General features: G+C 44.9%; 1 protein-coding gene across 5 annotated transcripts in view; it reads left to right on the top strand.

Moving 5' to 3' along the window:
- The window catches only part of LOC135549266 (transcription factor 12-like), a 97,471-nt gene that overhangs the window by 55,677 nt on the left and 19,454 nt on the right, over positions 1–22,340 (top strand). For 4 of the 5 annotated variants that reach the window (XM_064979299.1, XM_064979295.1, XM_064979291.1 and 1 more), the window contains exons 7-12: positions 4,783–4,918; positions 5,358–5,410; positions 19,895–19,994; positions 20,721–20,860; positions 21,478–21,622; positions 21,744–21,814. In XM_064979299.1, the coding sequence (XP_064835371.1) occupies positions 4,783–4,918; positions 5,358–5,410; positions 19,895–19,994; positions 20,721–20,860; positions 21,478–21,622; positions 21,744–21,814 (645 nt within the window). Of the gene's footprint in view, positions 1–4,782; positions 4,919–5,357; positions 5,411–14,190; positions 14,421–19,894; positions 19,995–20,720; positions 20,861–21,477; positions 21,623–21,743; positions 21,815–22,340 lie in introns of those variants that run through there. The other variant, XM_064979305.1, reaches the window with a different exon arrangement.

The raw sequence follows: 22,340 nt of genomic DNA, 5'->3' as shown, positions 1-22,340 counted from the left end.
CACTCGTTTAACCCCAAGCTAATCATGTGTCAGAGTAGTACCCTTCACCACTCTATCCCCTCACTGTACACACTGTACACATTACTACTAACAACTATGCGGTCATACAGAGGTCTGCGCTCCCAGTCAGACAGAGTGAAAATATAGCTGATGTGAGTTGAAAGCTCATTTAGTCATTCATAAAAGAGCTTTTGGAGATGGAATGCCAGTTCAGACATTATGTGTGGGAACTGGGGAATTGATGCAGGCCTGCAGCTGCTGAGATCTGAGGCTGGCAGAGATTCAGTTTGTCTGGTCCTAGAAAAAAAACAGGAAGACCAAAAAAGTACTTTCATTCTTTAGAGAATATTGTGTAACCCTTCTAGTGATTATCGACAGGGCTCCACCGCTGAATCTTGCCCAGCCGAATCACGCATGAGCAAAGCATCTCAGGTGCAAAGGTTATCAGGTATTGTTTATCTTTTAATGAGCAGCCTGAATGTTCACAACCTCCAAATCCTGGAGATTTCATAATCCATCCACACTAACCTAATAAAAGGTAACATTGTATTTTCTTCTCGGAGGACCAAGAATGGAAATTCGAAACAAACAATCAATCTATCAAGAGGTTGGTTTTTGGAAACTACTGTAATAGCACCAGAAAGCTGCCAAACAGACCATCAGTTGTGGGCTTGTCAAGTCTAAGCAAATTGCCTCGCTCAGCAACGGATTATTGCATCATTTGAACGTGATGAAGAACTCCCCATGTCTTATTGGGTTAGATATTCAGTGTTGTAGCCAGCTGTGGCCCCTTATTCCACTGTTCCTTTTTTACACCGAACATGTCAGTCTCACCATAATCAACCCGTGTTTTAAACCTTCTGGCGTCATCTTTTTGGACAGTTGTTATCTGCACACCAGTAAAAGAAAAAGATCCCAATGTATCCACTCATTGTCTTTGTGGTATGGTAAGGTGTTATTCTGCCTTCATCATAATAGCAGGAAATCTGATTTAATTGAAGGCCTTCAGCATATCATCTCTCTCTCTCTCTCTCTCTCTCTCACTGGGAGTGTGGGCATACTCTTCTGTGTGTGCCCATATTGAGTTGGGCCTATGTCTCCATCGGGATGAGGTAATGAACAGGGCTGGGGTGTGGGGGGAGAAAGAGGGAGAACAGGGAAGAGAGAGTGGGAGAGAGAGGGGTTGGCAGGTTGCCGGGTTGCTGTGTTGCCGTGGCGGCAGCAGCACTCTGTTCCGCAGGTAGCTCCTGTGTGCCTCCTGCGAGACGGATTAGCCTGATTAAAGTGACAGGATGCAGTTGACAGACGACTCCCATTATCTCCTCAAATCTGCGTGACATTTCACAGTGGAGCTGATCATTGAGATGTGAAGAGGCTTGGGCAGAAAGCCCTGTGATTCAGGAAATTCTTGACATAATAAAGCCTTGTGTCGGGTATTGGGCATTAGCAACATGATTGACTGCAACGTCATTTGATGCAAGTGTGTTATTGGAGTACTAGGGGAGGACATTTTCTCCTTAGACAGTCACACACTGACTACAGAACAGAACAAGCCTTGGCTTGTTAAACTCAATTTCACTCAATTCTCTGTCTGTTTTCTTCTTCGTCTCAATTGTCTCTTTTTTTCTCTCCAGAATATCAAAGATTATGGGTTTAGTTTCATGAAAGCATAACAACATTTTCTGTCATCTTTAAATAGGATTCTAATGATTTGAAGATCTATGTAATCAACAACCAATAAACCCTGGCCTTGCTTGAGGTTCCTATGCTTTACTATGTGTACTGTAGATTACATGGTAATTGATATTTCATCTGACTTCTTGTGGCTCTTGAATGGTTTTTGTTCCATGCAGTAGTTTCTATAAAAGAAACACCAGCTAATATAGCTGGAAGGATTCAATATCATTGAACAAAGGCAGCAGAAGTGAGTCTGGTCTGGTCTGTTGTGCCATGTCAATGTCAATGCAGTGGCCTCTGTGACAGGTTGTCAGTTTGCAGAGCCTGCTTCTCCCCTCATTTCTACTGCAGTAAAGCAGTGGCAAACTTGATTTTCACAGGACTTGATGGCCTTCATTCCAATCTGTTAAAATCAGAATCTATGGTATTTTTAGAGTACCACCTCACTGCCATTTTGGTGTTATTGTGAGGGGTTTTGATTTTGGGGAAATATTTTGTATTGATAGTAAGTGAAATACCCAGGGAATCCAGATAATAATAATGATTAACATTTTTGTGGAAATTGACCAAGGTCAAAGCCTTCCCTCTGACCTACAGTTGAAGTCGGAAGTTTACATACACCTTAGCCAAATACATTTAAACTCAGTTTTTCACAATTCCTGACATTTATTCCTAGTAAAAATGTCCTGTTTTAGGTCAGTTAGGATCACCACATTATTTTAAGAATGTGAAATGTCAGAAAAATAGTAGAGAGAATGATTTATTTCAGCTTTCATCACATTCCCAGTGGGTCAGAAGTTTACATAAACTCAATTAGTATTTGGTAGTGTTGCCTTTAAATTGTTTAACTTGTGTCAAACGTTTCAAGTAGCCTTCCACAAGCTTCCCACAATAAGTTGGATGAATTTTGGCCCATTCCTCCTTACAGAGCTGGTGTAACTGAGTCAGGTTTGTAGGCCTCCTTGCTTGCTGTTGTTCTGTGATTAATTAGCACTTTTCGCACCAAAGTACGTTCATCTCTAGGACACAGAACGCGTCTCCTTCCTGAGCGGTATGACGGCTGCGTGGTCCCATTGTGTTGATACTTGCGTACTATTGTTTGTACAGATGAATGTGGTACCTTCAGGTGTTTGGAAATTGCTCCCAAGGATGAACCAGACTTGTGGAGGTCTACAATTGTTTTTCTGAAGTCTTGGCTGATTTCTTTTCATTTTCCCATGATGTCAAGCAAAGAGGCACTGAGTTTGAAGGTAGCACTTGAAATACATCCACAGGTACACCTCCAATTCACTCAAATGATGTCAATTAGCCTATCAGAAGCTTCTAAAGCTATTACATCAATTCTGACCCACTGGAATTGTGATACAGTGAAATAATCTGTATGTTAACAATTTTTGGAATTAATTACTTGTGCCATGCACCAAGTAGATGTCCTAACCGACTTTCCAGAACTATAGTTTGTTAAAAAGAAATTTGTGGAGTGGTTGAAAATAAGTTTTAATGACTCCAACCTAAGTGTATGTAAACTTCCAACTTCAACTGTATGTTAGTTTAATGTCATTGGTTACCAGGTCAATCAACAGCCCTCTCAGTCAATGAAATGCATTTATAAAGCCCTTCTTACATCAGCTGATGTCACAAAGTGCTGTACAGAAACCCAGCCTAAAACCCCAAACAGCAAGCAATGCAGGTGTAGAAGCACGGTGGCTAGGAACTACTGTAGTGTTTCCTGGAAGCACATGAGGGCTCCAGTTTCCAGAGCAGCTCTCTCTTCTGAGGTATCCTCACTCACCTCAACCCTCCCTCCTTCTCCACTTACGGTCCGCAGCAAATTAGACTAATTGGTCAACACCCTTAATTGGCCTGTTTGCTGGGGACACAACGGTCACTGGAGTGGAGTGGATACTGACGGAGCCTGGAGGCTGCTGGAACCTTCCAGAGGCTGCCTCAACTCAGTCACATGACACAGTAAACAGGAGAGGAGGGTGCTGAGGACTCCAGCCCACTAATCTGGGCCTGTCAGATCAGAGGCAGGTTTTGGGACAGCTCTGTGTCATCTCGGCTCTCCTCCACTAATTGGATACGTGTGCCTGAGATCAGACACAGGTCCAGCAGGCTGGTGGCCTGGTGACTCCCAGGTCTCTGGGACGGACGTTTTGTCCAGTTAAGCCGGCGTGGTTTTCGGGGGAGCCCACAGATCCTGGGATCAGACTGATGGTTTAATGAGCCTTGAGCTGCCCTCCTCTCACCCCCTACCCCTGCACCTCCTCTCACCCCCCTGCACCTCCCTGAGCCCTCTCCCTTCAAAGAGCTGCTCCTGCAAGTCATGACATGTCCCTGGTTGTGTCTGAAGATGCCCTCAGGCCGTGATCGCTGCTGATCAATACCGTTCCACTGCAGGCTGGAGGAGAGGGAAATCACTAGGTCAGACTGATTGGATGGATTTCTCCTTGTAGTTCAGTGGAGCTGCTAACAGTGGTGCACACAGGAGTACAAAAATGACTGTGTGTATAAAAAAGAGAAACTGAAATGTGTATTAGTTTGCTTATGCTGATTCTCCATAACAAACCACCATTTACCAGTATTATAGAACAGTACCATTTTTTTCAGAATGTTTTCAAACTAACATTATATATCTTTTGTCAGCTCCACAGGAAGCATTAATTAACACATATCTATGACATTTTGAAAAATAACTATTTTACTGCTAAGTGGACATGCATTAATTGAGGTGTCTGCGCTCATCTGCTGCTGTGAAAATAGTTATTTACTGTCTTTACCGTTAAAGAGATGTATTTTGTCTGAGGGCAGGTTGTTAGTGAATGATGGTAGCATAACACACAGTGGCCCCTTATTCCCACTGGAGCACATCTCCATAAAGCTGTTCAATGGATTGATTCATGGTATTTAATAGATCATTAGGGGAATGGCAGATTCATGGCCAAGTGTTTCACTGATAATATTTGACAGTACATAAGATCACCCCCTGACTGCATGAGTAACCCCCCTCCCCCTCTCTCTCACACTCTCACTCTCCCACACACACACACTAGTTTCACACTGCTGTTCTCCACTTAACTGTTGTTTCTCTGTTGTCTCCTCCAGGCCAATCTGCGGCCGGACATTGGTCTGGTAAGTCCTGGGCCTGTGACCACATCGGGGAAAACGGCCCCTCCCTTCTACCCTCCCTTCACCGGGGCCAACCCCAGAAGACGCCCCCTACCGGAACCTACTCCCATTGGTCAGTGCCAATTAACCCATACCTATAGATACAGAGCAGGGCAAGTTATCAAGTCCCTGATAATGGCATTTTAGTCTAGTATCGTGTTTAGAGCAGTGTGTGCTGATCTGTTTTCACTAACTCCATGAACAAGCCTGCAGGAGTCCCTATGTTTTTAATGGATTAATGACTTTTGCTTAGCCATTTAAACTCCTATTTTAACACTAATAATGATTATCCTGGTGATTTCAATAGATTGCACAACACGCACAAATTGTTTTGCATTTTACATGACAAATTGTTTTTGATTTGACTTGATTGTGTGCAAGAAGGAATGTTTAGGCCAGGGTTGGCATCCTCATCGTTCCCCTCTTTATGCCAGTGTGTGAATGAGTGTTGTGTTGTTTACATCCCACAAAGGCCCTTTCTATTGCCTCAATCCTGTTTTATCTTTTCACAGATCCTCTACAAACAAAGAAAGTTCGCAAGGTCCCTCCTGGTCTGCCTTCATCTGTGAGTGGAAGATCATTTCATCTGCCTGCCATGCCTCTCATATATAAATAGATCTCTCAGTGAGCTTAACCAAACACACACACACACACACACACACACACACACACACACACACACACACACACACACACACACACACACACACACACACACACACACACACACACAAAGAGAGCTGTTGACATCAATGTCACACAAACTTTGCTGGGCTTTTACTTGTTTTCCTTGACTCTTCAAAGACGTCCTCTGCAGTGGTACCTGGTTGATGTGTAAGGGAGCCCATAGCCCTGCCTTGTTGTTTGTGTGTGTGTATACTAGAGAGTGTGTTTATGTGTGTGTACATTGGGGTGATTGATTTTGGGGTCTGTCCTGTCACAGCGTGGTCTCCTCAACTCCTCTGTGGGGCGCGGGGTACAGAGCTGTCGGAGCGGATCCCCGGCACTGCTCTTTTGATGTTTAATTAGTCATTATGTAGCCAAACAGGAGGACAGACAGCGATTAATAGTGCAGAATCAGAGACATTTCCATGGGTAATAATCCCGGTGGAGCAGAAGACATTAGAATGCAGAGGAAGTGTGGAGCTCAGCTTGCCTCCGCCTGGGCCGGGCCTCATTAATATGCATAAATCACTAAGTCAGATGTTCATTGTGAAAATCCTGGTGGATTCTCAAAGAGGGCGATTAAGCCTTGCCTTAACTTCCCAGCCACTGGTACCAGCCGATGCTTTTAATAAAAAATGTATAAAATGGTTTTAGCAGAGATCCCTCTTTACTTTTGTGCTGAAGTCTTCTTCCCCAGAGAACAAGGGGGCTTTGATGAGGGTGGCTCAGAGACTGGATTTGCTTTTGGGAGTTGTGATAATCGCGAACGCCACCGCTGTTCCTCTGAAATCAGATATGGAACAAGACACAGGACATAAAAGAGAGATGTGTTTTGTCTCTGAATTTGTGTTTGAATACTAGTTTGTCAGGAACAGAGGGAAGAAAGCTGCGGAGGGGGAAACGCACGCTGCCTCTCCCCTCCTGAAGTAGGTGAAGGGGATATGGGGGGGTGGTGCCAGGAGACAGGGAGGGAGGCAGAGAAAGATTGGTTGCTTTGCGGGGTACATCTCTTTGTTGTGTAAATGGGCGCAGGGCTTTTATTTGTCTCTGCTTAACACATGGGCGCAGGTGCACTATGTGACTCATAACAGTAGAATCAAAGCAGTACAATCCTGAGTGGAATAAGTAGAGGAGCTAATGCAGCTTCTTCTTCTGTCACTGTGTGTGGAGAAGACGAGGCCTGGATGTTGGAGGAGTTAGTCTCTGATCCCAAGACAGAGCCAAGACTTTAACAGGGAAAAAGGGGCTGTTTTTCTCTTATTTCCTCTGGTTGCAGGGAAAGGTAAAGAGAGAGAGCCTGTGGTATGGGTGGTGTGTGGGGATGGAGGTTGAGTAGGCGGTGATGGAGGGCTGGTCTGGAGGCTTTTAGGAGGTGTTGTATGGGCCTGGTGGGAAGTGTTGGGCGAGGAGGTGGAGGGGACATGAGCTGCCATAGCTTGTCTTGCAACTGATTATAGGTGTCTAGAGGTTATATACTGGCTGGTAGGAGGTGTGTGTGTGTGTGTGTGTGTGTGTGTGTGTGTGTGTGTGTGTGTGTGTGTGTGTGTGTGCGCGCGCGTGTGCATGGGTGTGTGTGTCCGTGCGTGTACAGGGGTTATCTGCAGGGACCTAGACTGGTTGTGGGCAGCAGACAGAGGAGGTGGAGTTTAGGGGTGTCGAGGGCACAGGCACACCTGGAGCAGGGTTGCCAAGGGCAGCTGTGCCGTACTGGGTGAGGAGCCTGCAGTGTACCTGTAATGCAGAAATGCAGCTGGCTGCTGAAAGGCTTTTGCGTGTGTAAGCACCCAGGCTTTACCAGAGGCCTGAAGAGCTGCTTGATTAACAAAGTGAACACAATGCTTCATATCATTATTTCCCCTACTGGGAATTCTCTTTTATTTATTTCAAACTATTTTTTTTTCATCCTCACCTAAAAATGGTTGAGGAGGTTTGGATTTGAAGAGCGGTGTGTTTTTAATGAGCGGCTGATGTGTGTGTATATATGATGTGTGTATATGTAGGATTTATATTGCAATCAAAATATTTATGGGAGCACATCCTCTGTGCATTTAGGTTGTTCCCCTGCAGTATATACCAGGATGTGGAGGCCATCAGGGACAGCCAGCCAGCTGCTGATTGCAAACATTCACATGTTTATACGCCAATCTCATCTCATATACACACTTTTTTCTTAACCCACTTTTGCAGTTCATTTTACGTACATGCTCCTTTTAGGGGACAGGAGCTACTGTACAGATGTAGGATCTTAATTTGATTACTCATTTTTTACTGAGAGTTTTCCTGCACAGCAGGAAATGAAAACTTGTAGTGTTTGTAAAGTCAATGTTTAAAAAGTCTAAAGTTTGTAATTTCCACTTTAAAAAGTCAAACATGATTTGCCCTAACAAAAAATGTATCAACCCCTACAAAACAGTTTCATACATTTTTATCCACATACTAATTCACATTTCCTGTTGCTGCAGGATTATTATAAGAGCGTCTGCCAAATGACTTAAATGTAATGTATTATTCTGGCTCAAAGGAAGATCCTACATATGTAGGTGGGTCACCAACTTTGTCAACCTGATAAGCACCGTTTCCCTCTGAACAGTAGATAGATAAACTGTGTACATAGTAAAATACAAATAAAGTGAGCAATGTGGCACAAACATGATGTAGTACAAGGATCATCAACTAGATTCAGCCATTGGTCAGGGGGCCGGAACTTAATTACAAATAATATGTGGACTGTAAATTGACTGCAAGAAGCCCAAACAGATATTTGACTAAAATATAATAATTTCAAAGCATGTTGTATATTGGGGAACCCTCATATAGTGTATATGTGCACTGGAGTCCACTAGTCCCAATTCAAACACATTATTTATTGCTTCTGATATTTATATTAAATATAGAACATAAATTCAGTACAATGAACACAAACACAAACTCCTTAGCCATTGCAGATGATCAGAGGTTGACTGTATCGGTCTTAAGTCTTGTAAGGCTGACTTCATGATACAGTGGGCTGACTGGTCATAGCTAGATGTATCACTTTGTAAACTGAGCATCGCTCTGAGTGAAGACATAACGGGTTATCATTGAATGGACAGCATGCTGCGGAGCAGGGTTGCTGACGGGCAGCTGTACGGGCACCTGTGTTAAGGGTCCGTCTGACAGGAGGACAGAGGAGAGAGACGCGCCGCGGCAGGCAGCTCTGTGGCTCGTGGGGAAAAGCTGTATCTTGTAGGATATTCATGTGTAGCTAGGAGGGCATTGCTGGTGTGTGTGTAAATAGCCAGGCTTTTTTTATGCGCCCTTGTCACTGGCACAACGGCTTGATGTGACACTTCCTCCATGGCTGTGGTGATGCTAGTCTGGAGGAGGGAAAGAAAGAAAGTGGCAGGAGAGGGAGGAGGTGGGAGGCAGAATCAACTCCCTTCAGGGACTTTTGCTAGCGAGAACCCTGGCTGTGAATGACAAAAAAGATTGTCATTTGCTTTTGACAGATCACTCAGACACCCTCGTTTCTGAGAGACTTTCACTTAGCAGGGAAACAGGGACTAGAAGAGAGGAAGTCTGCTCTGCTCCGGGCTCTGAGACTAAGACCCAGGATTTTGCCTCGCAGTGTTTGGGTGAATGACACACAGAGGTTATCTCCTGTGTGTGTGTGTGTGTGTGTGTGTGTGTGTGTGTTTAGCTGAACTCCGTGAGACTACAGCCCCCTTTCATCGATGCAGCTACATGTATTTTGACTAGACAGCCATCTGCAGGCAGAGCAGGATGGTGCAGTAAGCATAGCTCATTTTGGGTTCTCTTTGAACCAGGGCAGGTCAGGACCTGTCAGAGGGCAGCTCTTGTGAGTAGACGTGCCTTTGGATGAAACGCGTCAGCAAAGCCTTCTGCAAATACAGCCAAACAATCATTGTTTGATGTGGCCCTTTCATGTAGGCACGGTTGTATCGTCTCAAGTGATCTGGATATCCTTGTTGTCTGGCTGTTTCACAGCATCAGATGACTTACCAGACAACAGTCGTTATGCACTGTACCTCGGCATTCTTGTATCCATTTTTTTTTGATTAAGCATTTATTTTAATTTCTCTCTTTTTTAATTCAATAAGGGTTTTAAGAGTATGGTCATTGTGACATGGTCATGGAATGTGGGTTGACATGGTCCATTTCATTTTCTAAAATCAATTCTAGAATATTAATAGTACTAAACAGAACAGGACTGTCTTTCTGTCTACCTCTGCCTCCTGGCAACAGACCAGCTCCCATCCATCTCTGGGTTGGCATGATGTCCATTGTCTCAACACCTATCAGGTCAGCAGGTCAGAGTCAGACCACCAGGGGGCAGCGTGCCGGGCTCTGCTGCTCTTCTCTGACCCCTGTCTGAAGACCCTATGGGGATGAGCTCATTAGATATATGCCCCTCGTTTGCCTGGGATGATCCTGAACAGAGATCCTCACCCCCTCCCTTCCCGGGGCCTTGCCTTGTTGTGTTTATCGGTCTTTAGGTTGCTCAGATTTAACAATGACATGAGAGGCGGAGATAAAGGAGAAGGCCAACAACTCCAGAGGTCCCTGCTGCTTTCATCTACAAGGAGAGAAACAGAGTTAAAAGAACATGAAGCAGAAATGAACGCACACATTAAAGTCATTACTCACATTTCGGCCTGTAGTAAATGATTAATGTAGGGCCAGGCTGCGTGAGTGCACCATGTTAATGCAGACCTTGGTTTTAGACTGCTGCCTGGCAGGCTTGGCACTGTGCTCTGTCAACAATCACTAGTGATTAGGTTAATAGAGTGTGTTAGTTGGAGGTTGTTTAACTCTGAACCACACCAGAGTGGCCAGTGGGGTATACTACAAAGCAGGATCAATGAGTTAGCCAGCTAACTTGTCTTTTTTGAAAGATAAGCTTGAAATGAGTATGGTCTAATTGGCTCAACAACCAAAAACACATATCTAAGTTTATCCTTCTTAATGAACCAGAAAATCAATAGTTATTTATAGTTGTTTATCAAAGTTAGCTGGCTAACTCATTGATCGTGCTTTGTAGTATCCCCTCTGGTGTAAGAGAGCGTCAGCAGTGGAGGGTTTCCTCAGAGTGTGTAAGTCAGAGCCATGTCAGGGCGCTTTGTTTGGATTGGTCCTTCTTGGGTGCCTGGTTGTGCATTGGACCAGTGAAAGACTAGAGGACACTGGCAAGAACACTGACCCACTGTACTAGGCTGAACTGGATAGAGAGGCTCAGTCTTAATGTCGTGGCTCAGAGATAGCCTCCTTCCATCCAGCAGCTTTATTCATGCGTATTGGATCTCTGTGCTTGTGTAGTACACATTGTCGTTGTCGTAACACCCTTTATATTAATACAATTCATTGGTTCCAGAATCATTTTTGATGACTTAGAACAAACAAAGAGCCAAGGAAGGAATTCAATGTGATGTTGCTATGTAGCTAGAGCAGTGTCCTATCACTAAATAACTTTATGAACAGTTGTTTGTCCGGGAGGATTTGGATGACAAAGGGCAGAGTTGATGAAAGGGAGTTGGGTGGAGTGTTATTTTGTGGTTCGTAGGGAATGTGGTTCAGATCATATTTGGATGGAAGAGAGAGGATCTGTGTTCCAGCCTATGTTGAATGAACTCACAGAAGTTTAGGGGTGTACTGAAAAAGATCCTATGAGGCATGTCTGTGGACTGGAGATCCATGTTAACTCTGGAGAGGGCAGGGTGTCTGTCTGTGTGTGTGTGTGTGTGTGTGTGTGTGTGTGTGTGTGTGTGTGTTTGTGTCTCCATCTCCTATGCAGGTCAATCAGTCAGCCAGGCCAGGAGTGGCTCAGCCAGGATTACCATAGCTACATGTACGTATGTCTGGCAGAAGCAGCACTAGAGGAAGTGTATGTTGACTCAGTCACACAGAATGAGTGCTTTATAAATAACCGTAAAGCACCTTTCTGCTTCATACACACATGCAAAGTGTTAGGGAAATATGGTCAGGGGGGAGTTGGAAGAGGAGGAAACATGTCTGTCGTTAGAGATTCAGCAGTTAGAGATACTCTAACATCTCAAACTGAAGCAGAGCCAGTAGCACTGCACTGTATGCCTGCTCTGGAACAGCCTACAGATGACAAAATGCCTGTTCTGTGCTGGTTTATGCAGCCGTAAATCATTGGAGTTAACGTGTAATGAATGTGTAACTAAGTCAAGGCAAAGCTTTGTGTTATAAACTTCTTGTAGGGTTTTGGGCAGATTAAGAACCCCCCTCAGCACCCCCGACCCCCCGAATAAAAACCAGAGCTTCTTACAGGAAACAATCCCCCCATCCAGTCTTATGACATCATGGCTAAATCCATGCGTGAGATGGAGGTGACCTCAGTGGGTGGATTTGCAGTGGATCTTTTTTAACACCCAAACAAATCCCAGGGGAAAAAGCATGGCCACTGGCTCAAATGTGATTAGAGGGGGGAGTTGTGTGGACAGGTGCATGGCTGGGTGGCTGCCAGTGAGGTAACACTTGGCCCACTTTGACACAGATGCAGACTGGTCCTGTTTCTTGGTGGCTGATGGGTCAGGACCCGGGCCCAGGTTCAATGTTGATGAAGTGATCGAGGGTGGTGGTCCTGGCTCTGTCTTAAGAAGATTAGTGTTTAGGATGAGAACTGACATGGTTCAGAAGCTCAGGAAATGAAGTATGACAACATGGGCGTCTTCTCAGTAATACAGCTAATATCTGTTTGTCTGTTAGACAAATGTAAATGATCCCAAAGTGTCCCTGTGTCACAGATCCCTCTGGACCTTTCATTGCGCACACCTGGCCCCTATTCCCACTGATTGTATTTGTATATATGTGCCCTTTGTTTACCATGGTGCTGTCCATTATTGTTAACATGTCCGTTGGTGCGTGTGAGTACCTGTGCTGTGTGTTTCGGGCTTTCGTGCCCTTGTGAATTGCGCAGATGTATTTATTCGAGGTACTCCTCGCTCTTTTGTTTGGGTCTCAACCCTGTGTTTTGTGTACGTGTTTGTTTGGTCTTCGTTCCCGTGCCTTTACTCCGCACGCCGTAATTTGGGCTGAATAAAAAACCCTATTACGCATTCCTGCACCTGTCTCCCGACTCTTCATGCCAGCGTGACACCCTGTGTCTGCAGATACATGTTGTATGATGTGTTTGTGAGTAGTAGTAATGCATCTGCTTTTATCAATGTTGAGTCCATCTCTCTTTACTCATTCTCTTTGAGCTTTCATGTTCTTTTCTCAGCACGGCCTTCTGTGTCTGGACCCGTTTTTGGACTCCTTCAAACGCACATTTTCTTTAAAGCATCAACTTGAAACGGGTCCAGATATAAAGTGGTACCAGCATGTGGACCCCAGTGCCTTGGAAGAGTTTAAAAGAATCTCAGAGAAGAAAGAGGAATACATAATAATAGTACTTAAGGAAAAACATAATAAAGCCTCGTTTTCTTTGGGAAAGGAGACTTTCATCTCTCTATAACAATAATGCTCTCAATGAGTGCACAGGACTGTGTTTAGCCCAGGAAGCTTCCACTGGCAGACATGAAAGGCTCCAGGGAGGCTGGATGGAGTGGGCTTTAAAGGCTCTGTACGGCACACGGGTCAGTCCTCACCTCTCGCCTCGCTCTTCCTCCTCTTCCCTTTCTCCACCTCTCCTCTTTCTCCTCCTTCAATGGAGGCCGACATGGAACAGCAGAGTGGTCTGAGAGTGGCAGACAGTGAAATGAAATGGCTGTGGCTGTTTTGGTTGTATCCCTCTGCTTCCTCCTGGCCTGTGGTGTACGTCTGAGCTTGAGGCCCCCGGGGGTTTAGGAAATGGAGCATCACAGTTCTGTTGCCTGTCTGACGTCATGGCCCGGCCCCTCTGCAGCTGTGGCGTGTGTTTAACAACTCTCTCTGTTTACAGTCACCGTCGTGACAAGGGGGTTCATTCTGACAATAGGGAAAGTGTAATTGTTATGGAAGCACACAGTATACATGAACATTCTCACTAAGATGTTCTACAACATTCTAAACGTTTCTTTCTCCTTCTCCCTGTCTGTTTTTATGACTCTGGGTATTCTACCTAAGAAATAGAATCCACATTTAATTTGAGGTCTTATTTTCCCTTCCTATTTTCCTTTCCTTGTTGAGACTCCACTTTCCCATATTGGTTGTTAATTGGTATAACGTTGAGTGTGAGAACAGGTTCAGCTCCTGTCTAGATGGTTGTGTAGAAACCCTATCCCTTCATGTTACCTTACCGCTCGCGGACTAATTCAGTTATTACAAAAACAACAGTTTAGCCTGTTTAGGATTAAAACCTGTGTGGGAGAGCATGTTTATTGCAGTTATTTACCCAGTAATTTGTTTGCTTTTGAATAACGTAAATTAATGATATCGTGCCCAAAGTTAAATAGTTTTAGTTCAATCTCCCCTGCAGAAAATCCAAATGTTTATTTTTGGGAGTTATCATTTTTTTCTCTTTCTAAATCAACTCACACATTTGTTTTCTGTCCCACCTCCTCGCTTTAACTTTTTTACCCCCCCTCCCCATTCGCCTTCCCTCCCCCAATCTGCTTTCCTCTTTGCCTCAGCACTTATGAAGCTTAGTGGGAAGAACCATATCAGCCCCTCCCCTTCTCTCTACCGCCCCCCTTAACACTGTGGCGAATGGTTCAGCCCTGTTTTGCATAAGTTTCCTCTGAGTAGATCCATGTGTGAAGGGCCAGCCCAGGACTGAAAGAATTAGTCCCTTTTTAACGGGTTCGATGTATGTCTAGGGAGAAGGCTTGTGTGCTGCTGCTGCCGTGCTCTGAAACAGTACACTTGCTCCAGTCATCAGTATAATAGCCGACGCTATCATGTATTGCGCCTACCCTGTCCCTGGAATGGGCAGCAACTCCTTAATGTATTATTACAACGGGAAATCGGTGAGTTCTGTCTGCGGGAGAAAGAGAGAGAGAGTGTGTGTGTGTGTATACATGTTTGTAATTTGCCCTCGAGTATGGAATTGCAGAATATTGTGTTGTCCGGCTGCACAGCATGTTTCTCGGCTCTAGAGTATATCACTGCTTTACTCTCTCTCCTTTTCTCCCTGCCCCTCTCTCTCTCTTTCTCTCGCTGTATCTCTCTCTCTCATTTTCCCTCTCTGCTCTGTGGACTGATTTTTCCGTTGCCTCAGTTACAGCTGTGTGACAGTACCATTTGTTTTTCTTTGCAGTTCAATATGTTCCAGACATGTTATAGCCTGAAACTGTTAGATGGTTCACTTCTTCTTTTTTTTTAGCTAACCATGTATGTCAAAACTTACACTTAATTTCAGCACAGACTTCTCTATTAGAGATCAAGCAGAATATAAGCAAGGAACATCAATTTTTTATTTTTATTTTTTAATTTTACCTTTATTTAACCAGGCAAGTCAGTTAAGACCACATTCTTATTTTCAATGACGGCCTGGGAACAGTGGGTTAACTGCCTGTTCAGGGGCAGAACGACAGATTTGTACCTTGTCAGCTCGGGGGTTTGAACTCACAACCTTCCGGTTACTAGTCCAACGCTCTAACCACTAGGCTACCCTGCCGCCCCAATTGTTTATAAGTAGGAACAAATCTCAATATGTGGATGTGTGTGGTTGAAAAAAAAGTTAAACACATCATGTTTTTGTCTCTCACCTCTGTTCGTAGACAGACAGACTGAAAATATTATTATTTAGCTGGGAATTTATTTTTTACTGGCTGGTTGGTTCAGCACTGAGACTGGGTTGAAATAATAACATGTGGAAGTCTGGAAATGATTAAGGAAAAGAGGCTGCCTGTTAAGGTTAGACTTTCCTGTTTGTAGATTAAGCTCCTAGCACCAGCGCTGCTGTTATTCCATCTGTTTTTAATCACATCGGCATTCTGGACTCTACAGGGAGCCTAATGTGATTCCTGGATTGCTCAGTAAAAAACTCTTTGATTTCTGTGTTCCTGCAAAAACTTTTATTTTATGTGTCTGTATGTGGGAGAGTCTGTAGTGTGGTTGTGTGCATTTGTGTTTCGGTTTACCTGCCTCTGAGCTAAATTGAGTTTCCTCAGATGTTTGCAGTAATTGTGTCACAGGTGTAAAAGTCTCACTGGCACAGCTGCTGAATAAGAGATGAGCAGAGAAAAGTCTCTTCCTGTTTCCCAGCTTCTCTCCAGAGAGCAGAAACACTGAAACACCCAGTCAGCTCCATCCAGAAAGAGAACTCCGCCATTCAGAGTCAGGGCCTCATTGGACCACATTCTCTGAACATCTCTCCAGAGAGCTGAAACCCTGAAACACCCAGTCAGCTCCATCCAGAAGGAGAACTCCACCATTCAGAGTCAGGGCCTCATTGGACCACATTCTCTGAACATCTCTCCAGAGAGCAGAAACACTGAAACACCCAGTCAGCTCCATCCAGAAGGAGAACTCCACCATTCAGAGTCAGGGCCTCATTGGACCACATTCTCTGAACATCTCTCCAGAGAGCAGAAACACTGAAACACCCAGTCAGCTCCATCCAGAAAGAGAACTCCGCCATTCAGAGTCAGGGCCTCAATGGACCACATTCTCTGAACATCTCTCCAGAGAGCAGAAACACTGAAACACCCAGTCAGCTCCATCCAGAAAGAGAACTCCGCCATTCAGAGTCAGGGCCTCATTGGACCACATTCTCTGAACATCTCTCCAGAGAGCAGAAACACTGAAACACCCAGTCAGCTCCATCCAGAAAGAGAACTCCGCCATTCAGAGTCAGGGCCTCATTGGACCACATTCTCTGAACATCTCTCCAGAGAGCAGAAACACTGAAACACCCAGTCAGCTCCATCCAGAAAGAGAACTCCGCCATTCAGAGTCAGGGCCTCATTGGACCACATTCTCTGAACATCTCTCCAGAGAGCAGAAACACTGAAACACCCAGTCAGCTCCATCCAGAAAGAGAACTCCGCCATTCAGAGTCAGGGCCTCATTGGACCACATTCTCTGAACATCTCTCCAGAGAGCAGAAACACTGAAACACCCAGTCAGCTCCATCCAGAAAGAGAACTCCGCCATTCAGAGTCAGGGCCTCATTGGACCACATTCTCTGAACATCTCTCCAGAGAGCAGAAACACTGAAACACCCAGTCAGCTCCATCCAGAAAGAGAACTCCGCCATTCAGAGTCAGGGCCTCATTGGACCACATTCTCTGAACATCTCTCCAGAGAGCAGAAACACTGAAACACCCACCCAGCTCCATCCAGAAAGAGAACTCCACCATTCAGTCAGGGCCTCATTGGACCTCATTCTCTGATTTAAAGAAACCAGGAAGTTGAACATTTCTATACTATTGTGAGATTCACTTTTATGAGGTCAACATGTTCAGGCCTGTGTTTTAGCCCTCCTCATACCCCATTAGGACAATGTTTGTTTCTACAGCACCACAGATCGCTTTGATATTTTTATATTAAGGAATACCAGGAATGTCTTACAGGCCGGCAGAGGGAGAAAATTGGGAACGTGTGGGCAGCATGGGTCAACTTTATGATCCAAAGCAGTCGATAAATAACCAACCAATACCAAGCTCTTTATCTTCTCTTCTTCAGAGGAGAGATGAATAGTGTCTATTGTGAGCATAAAAAAACCTCACATTTACTTGTTGGAGTTTTGAGAGGGATTATTGTTTTTATGGCACGAGCCTTAAAGTCTTTGATTTCTGTGTTTTTTGACATATTAAGTGTTTTCTATTTCCGTTGTTTCCTCCAGTTCCATAGAAAATGAGTAACCCAAGCTTTAGAGAATTCAGATATTTGGGAGGATTTGGTGGGTGGAGTGTGTTTTTCTAAGGTGCGGCCTTTCCTGTCTAATACCGCTCAAGTGCACTGAGGACTGGACCAAGGAGGCATCCAGTAAATGACTGTTTTTCTCAGGAAATATGGAATAACTGTTTACAGGACAAGATAACATCAGGAGTATGAGTTTTGCCTCAGAGTTGAAAATGAATGTTGACAGCTTCCCTGTATATTACACCTGATATCACCTCATTTATCAGAGTGCAGTTGGTCTTTGAAAATGGTGTTTCTTGAGACCTAAATCTTGGAGTTTTTAAGCATCAACAGCTGGAGGCTTGAGATATCTCTGTTAAAGGGTTGCCTGGTACCAGACTACAGCGCTCAACATGCCCCATCAGGAAGGTGGTTCTGGGGCTGTGGAGCAGGGGACCATTGTGTTGGAGCGGTGTGCGTGCCTTTTAGCCTCTAAGTGTGTTAGATTTCGACTTGAAAAGAAAGGCCCTCGGGCATGGTTTGATTCCGCATAGTGACGTGCAGAGACAGGATACTGTGTTGACACCAGCAGCCCACTGCTCTCAGCTGTTCTCTTTTGTGAGTTTTTGCTGCGGTGATCATTTATTTTTAAGAGGTTATTTTCGCCGTTGTCATTTGGTGTTTCCATATGTTGACAATATAATGTTTTGTGCTGTTTTGATTGGTGTGGGGTCGAGATCAAAGGCGGGTGCTGCAGGCTGGTGATGTGTGGAAAGATGTGGAGGGACTCATCAGCCCTCTCAGATCAGCCACAGAGACGAGAGAGTTGCAGAACGAAGCTCTGCCAAGAACCTACTGTCCCCATTCTCTCCAATCTGACAGTGAAATCTGATGCTTGTTGATATTAAGTCAAACATGAGTAAGTTCAGTGTATGAACCACAAACCCTGAATTAATGATTGCTTATGGATTATGATGGCTACAGATATTCTTAAATTAAACGTGATGCGGAAAATATACAAAAACTAAACACCCAAACTCCAACAACTATGCTGGTCCCGCTGGCCCTGCTGGCCCGGGCTCTGAGTGATGTCTCTTTAATTCATGTGGTAGTAAAAGGAAACCCAGGCGGGCACTCTCCTCCAGAAGCTAGGGGAATGAGGCGCCCGGTGTTTGGGTGTTTTATTAATGCCTTGACTGGCTAGCCCAGTGTGAAGAGGACAATTAGCATCATCCATTGCCATATGCTGCCCATTGAGGCTTAGACTGGGACAAAGCCAGGGCTCCTGTGTGAGGCTAACCTGGAATCTCCACGGGAGTCCCCACACCCTGGGTCACATGTGCGAGCCAGAGGACCCAAGAGATCCCCTCCCTGCTAAACGACATGTACAAAGGGTGCTGGAGTTATACACACAGCTAATCACATGTTCACACACACTGCTTGTGGCCCTGAGTGTTGGCTAAGCTGACTGACTGATATGTTGTTCACGTGAGTGAGTATGTGTATGTCTTTCTCTTGACGTACGTAGTAAAGTGATGACGAATGAAATTTGTTGGGTTTGTGTCTTGTAAATAAGATGATTATACTTCAGTCGGACAACAAAACATTCTCTCCAAGCCCACTGACACATCTTGTTGCGTTAGGAAGCAACCTTTGAAGTTCTTGAAGAGCTCTGTTCACGCAAACAGATGAGTATGCCATTAGGTCATTAAAAAAGGAATTTATGTTGCTGGTGACTGGAGGATGGGGGGGGGGCTGGGTGGCAGGTCTGGTAGTGATTTGTGCTGCATGGTGATGGTGTTAGGGTTGAGGGACCGGCCCTCTTTGTGGCGTGGTGAGTTCACTGTCTCTCTCTCCCCTGCTCTCGCTCCCTCCATCTGGAGTGGATGAAGTCAGAGACCACATCACTAATGTTTGGCCTCACGACCCTTTGATCCTCCCACCCAGCCTGGCACAGCCACAGCTGCACAACAGCCCTCTGTGCTTCACCGCTCATCCCCTCCCTCAATCCCTCTCCAGCTCACAACCAGGTAGCAAAATAAAGAAAAGCACAGGCTCCATATTTGATTTTCTGATTTGATTTGTTTCTTTGGCGAGCTGCAATTTGCAGTGTTTTTATGAACGCTTGTGTGTGCTGGTGTCATTATAGTTCCATTAAGAGCTGAGACAATCTGAAATGCAAACACCCCCTGATAATCCAGTCCTCCCTCCACGAGCCTTCCAAATGAGCCCAGCTGCCACACCACTGGCTTCTTAAACTGGCACGGCTCAGTTTGTTCACTACATTCATTAAAGTAGACATGATTCCGGCTTCAACATACAGCGCTACTTTACAAATAACAGTCGTGTGAGGAATAGGGACAAATTTAGGCGAAGATACTCGTTTGCATCTAATGATGGTTAATGAAGCTGTCCTTAATGCACTGGCTTTAGATTGTGATCAACCCACCAGGCAGGGTGGTGGGGCATTAGAATTGTTCCTCTTCAACATCATCCTAATAACTCAACCAAATCATCATCATTATGCTCCTGCCACATACAGAGAACAATCACAAGTTACATCTTAGAGGATAATGACTTTGACAAAATGCTAGACTGCCCTATGCACCTGCTGTTGTTATTCATGTTAATAATGTCTGTTTTGTTCTGGCAGGTGTATGCCCCGTCTCCCAACACAGAAGACTTCAACAGAGATTCTCCCTCCTACTCATCTCCCAAACCCCCCAGCAGTATGTTTGCAACCACTTTCTTTGGTAAGTGATTCTGACTTAAGACAGTCTCTGTCATGGAGTCTAAAGAAGCCAGTATTATCTGTTTGTTCAATCTGAGGCGCTGTCTTTGTCAATGTCTTCCCCTGCCTGTTGATAGATAGTAGACCCATGAGAAAATATTTCTGGACAAACATCCTAACATCACACGCAGTTACTCTCTCTGTAGTCACTCTCTCTGATGTTGCTAAACAGTTTAAAATGTTCAGCTCGATTTAGCAATTTCTTTCTTCTGGTAGACAGTATTTCACTGAGCCTGGTCTCAGTCGCCTGTCTTTGAAGGGATCTGGTTGGTTTCTGTTAGCCAAGGGAGGCTTAGTGTTATCTCAGCTGTGTCCAGGACAGGGCTTGTGTTTCAGTCCTAAGACCAGACTGGGAGAGTGAACAACCCCCTTGTGTGATCCAGAAACTCAGCAGAGAGGAGGGGGACTGCCCTCTGTGGAAAGGTCTCTCTGGGCTCTCATAATCAAGCTGTGTCTTGTGGTTTGTTGTTGTGGTTTGCTTCATGGCGGTTCAGGCATATTGCATTTTATGTAAACTTGACTGGTTATTAAACTAAAGCCATTTAAACGTCTGCCCTCTCCTGGAATCAAATCCAGGATGTCTCTTCGATTGGTTGATCCTTTTGTTACATGAGTCATTATACTGTAAAGAATAGGGATGAAACTCAAGACGGATCAATTTCAACTCAACTCTGTTTGTTGTCATTAGATGGGTCCCACAACTCTTCTGATCCGTGGAATTCCTCCAATGGGATCAACCAGCCTAGTTATGGAGGAATGCTGGGAGGATCTTCATCTCACATGCCGCAGTCAGGAAATTACGTCAACATGCACTCACATGACCGCCTGGTAAGCAACCCAGCTAGTGATGTCTCAATGTTTCCCCTACCTATTCTTAGACAGTCTACCCCCTCCCTGTTAAGCTCTATTGCCCCTTGCTCATTAAACATTTGGCTTGCATTGGTATCAATTGAATATTTGTGGTGTGCAACATTGCAGCCCATAATATTGCCCACCCTGCCTACAGAAAAAGTCTGGCTACGGGAAACACTGTGACTGATGTGTATTCAGACTCCATGTCCTGTCCTGCCCCATTAGAGCACATCCCCTCCTCTCTGCTGAACCTGTAGTGAGAGTAATTGTTTTGAGCTGTGGCCTGGCTATCTCTCTATCTGATGTTGCTGTCTGGGCAGTATCTGTGTAAGACACGGCTGACCCCCTCTATCAGTGTTTCATCTGCTCTGCTCTGTCTGCCCACTGTGTCTCACTGGGACTCACAGGGAGCCTGCAGCTGCTGTCCAACCAAAGCCCTCTGTCTGTCTGGGCTCCACATTCATATAACCTCTCTTTTATCAAGTGATATTTTTTCACCATGCACAATGCTATTCTTACCACTGAACAAGTGTAGGCACACACAATATTGCATTGTCCTGATGAACAAGTGTTTTGTCCTCTTTCTCTTTCAGAATTACCCTCCACACTCTGTATCGCCGACAGACATCCATGCCAGTCTTCCTCCAATGTCCAGCTTCCACCGCAGCAACGCCAGCACTTCACCATTCGTTAACCCAACACACACCCCGCCTATCAACACCACCGACGGGGTCATGGGTACGGTGAATATTTGGTTGATCTACTCTTCAATATCAATAGGCGAGATAAATTCCTATAATGATGTTCTCTTCTTTAATCTATGCTCTGTGTTATAAATGTCCTCTCCTTGTTTCTGTAGTTGCTGCAAATCGGGGGAACGCCTCTGGAAGCCAGCAGACTGGAGATGCACTGGGCAAAGCTTTGGCTTCGGTGAGTATAGCACACCCCTGTTGTCCTCCGGGTAAATGGGAAAGCCTCAAAAGAGATAGAAACCATGTTACAAATCCACAGAGGTTGTTTGTTGGGAGTAAAGCACTATTGGTTTACTGGTAAATGGAGGCACAATCCATGTCACACTTAAAATTGCACTCTCTCCCTCTGAAAGGCAGTTTGATTGAGGCGTTAGGCTTACATGGATGGTTAGGAATCCTCTGTGGATATCCCCTCTAGGTTGGTCCCCTCTCTGGGTGTGAATCCTGTGTTCTTGACTACAGTACCTTCTCCACTCACTTTAATATCAAATATATTTTTTATTCCTGTGTTAAATTGAGATGGTGCATTATATTAATGGCCCTCTTCAGTCTGTAAAGGAAGCGACCTCGGTGGTCACGATGGGTATTAAGTGCTATAGTGAATGCTGATTAAATAAGCCCAGAGGGATGTGTTTGCAGTTGTTTCTGGGCCTAAGCCTGGATAATTGTAGACTTAATCTCTGAGTATACAAGATTACGCACCA

Source organism: Oncorhynchus masou, chromosome 1 (genome assembly GCF_036934945.1).
Source record: "Oncorhynchus masou masou isolate Uvic2021 chromosome 1, UVic_Omas_1.1, whole genome shotgun sequence".
NCBI lineage: Eukaryota > Metazoa > Chordata > Actinopteri > Salmoniformes > Salmonidae > Oncorhynchus > Oncorhynchus masou.
This window is presented reverse-complemented; position numbering and strand designations above follow the sequence as displayed.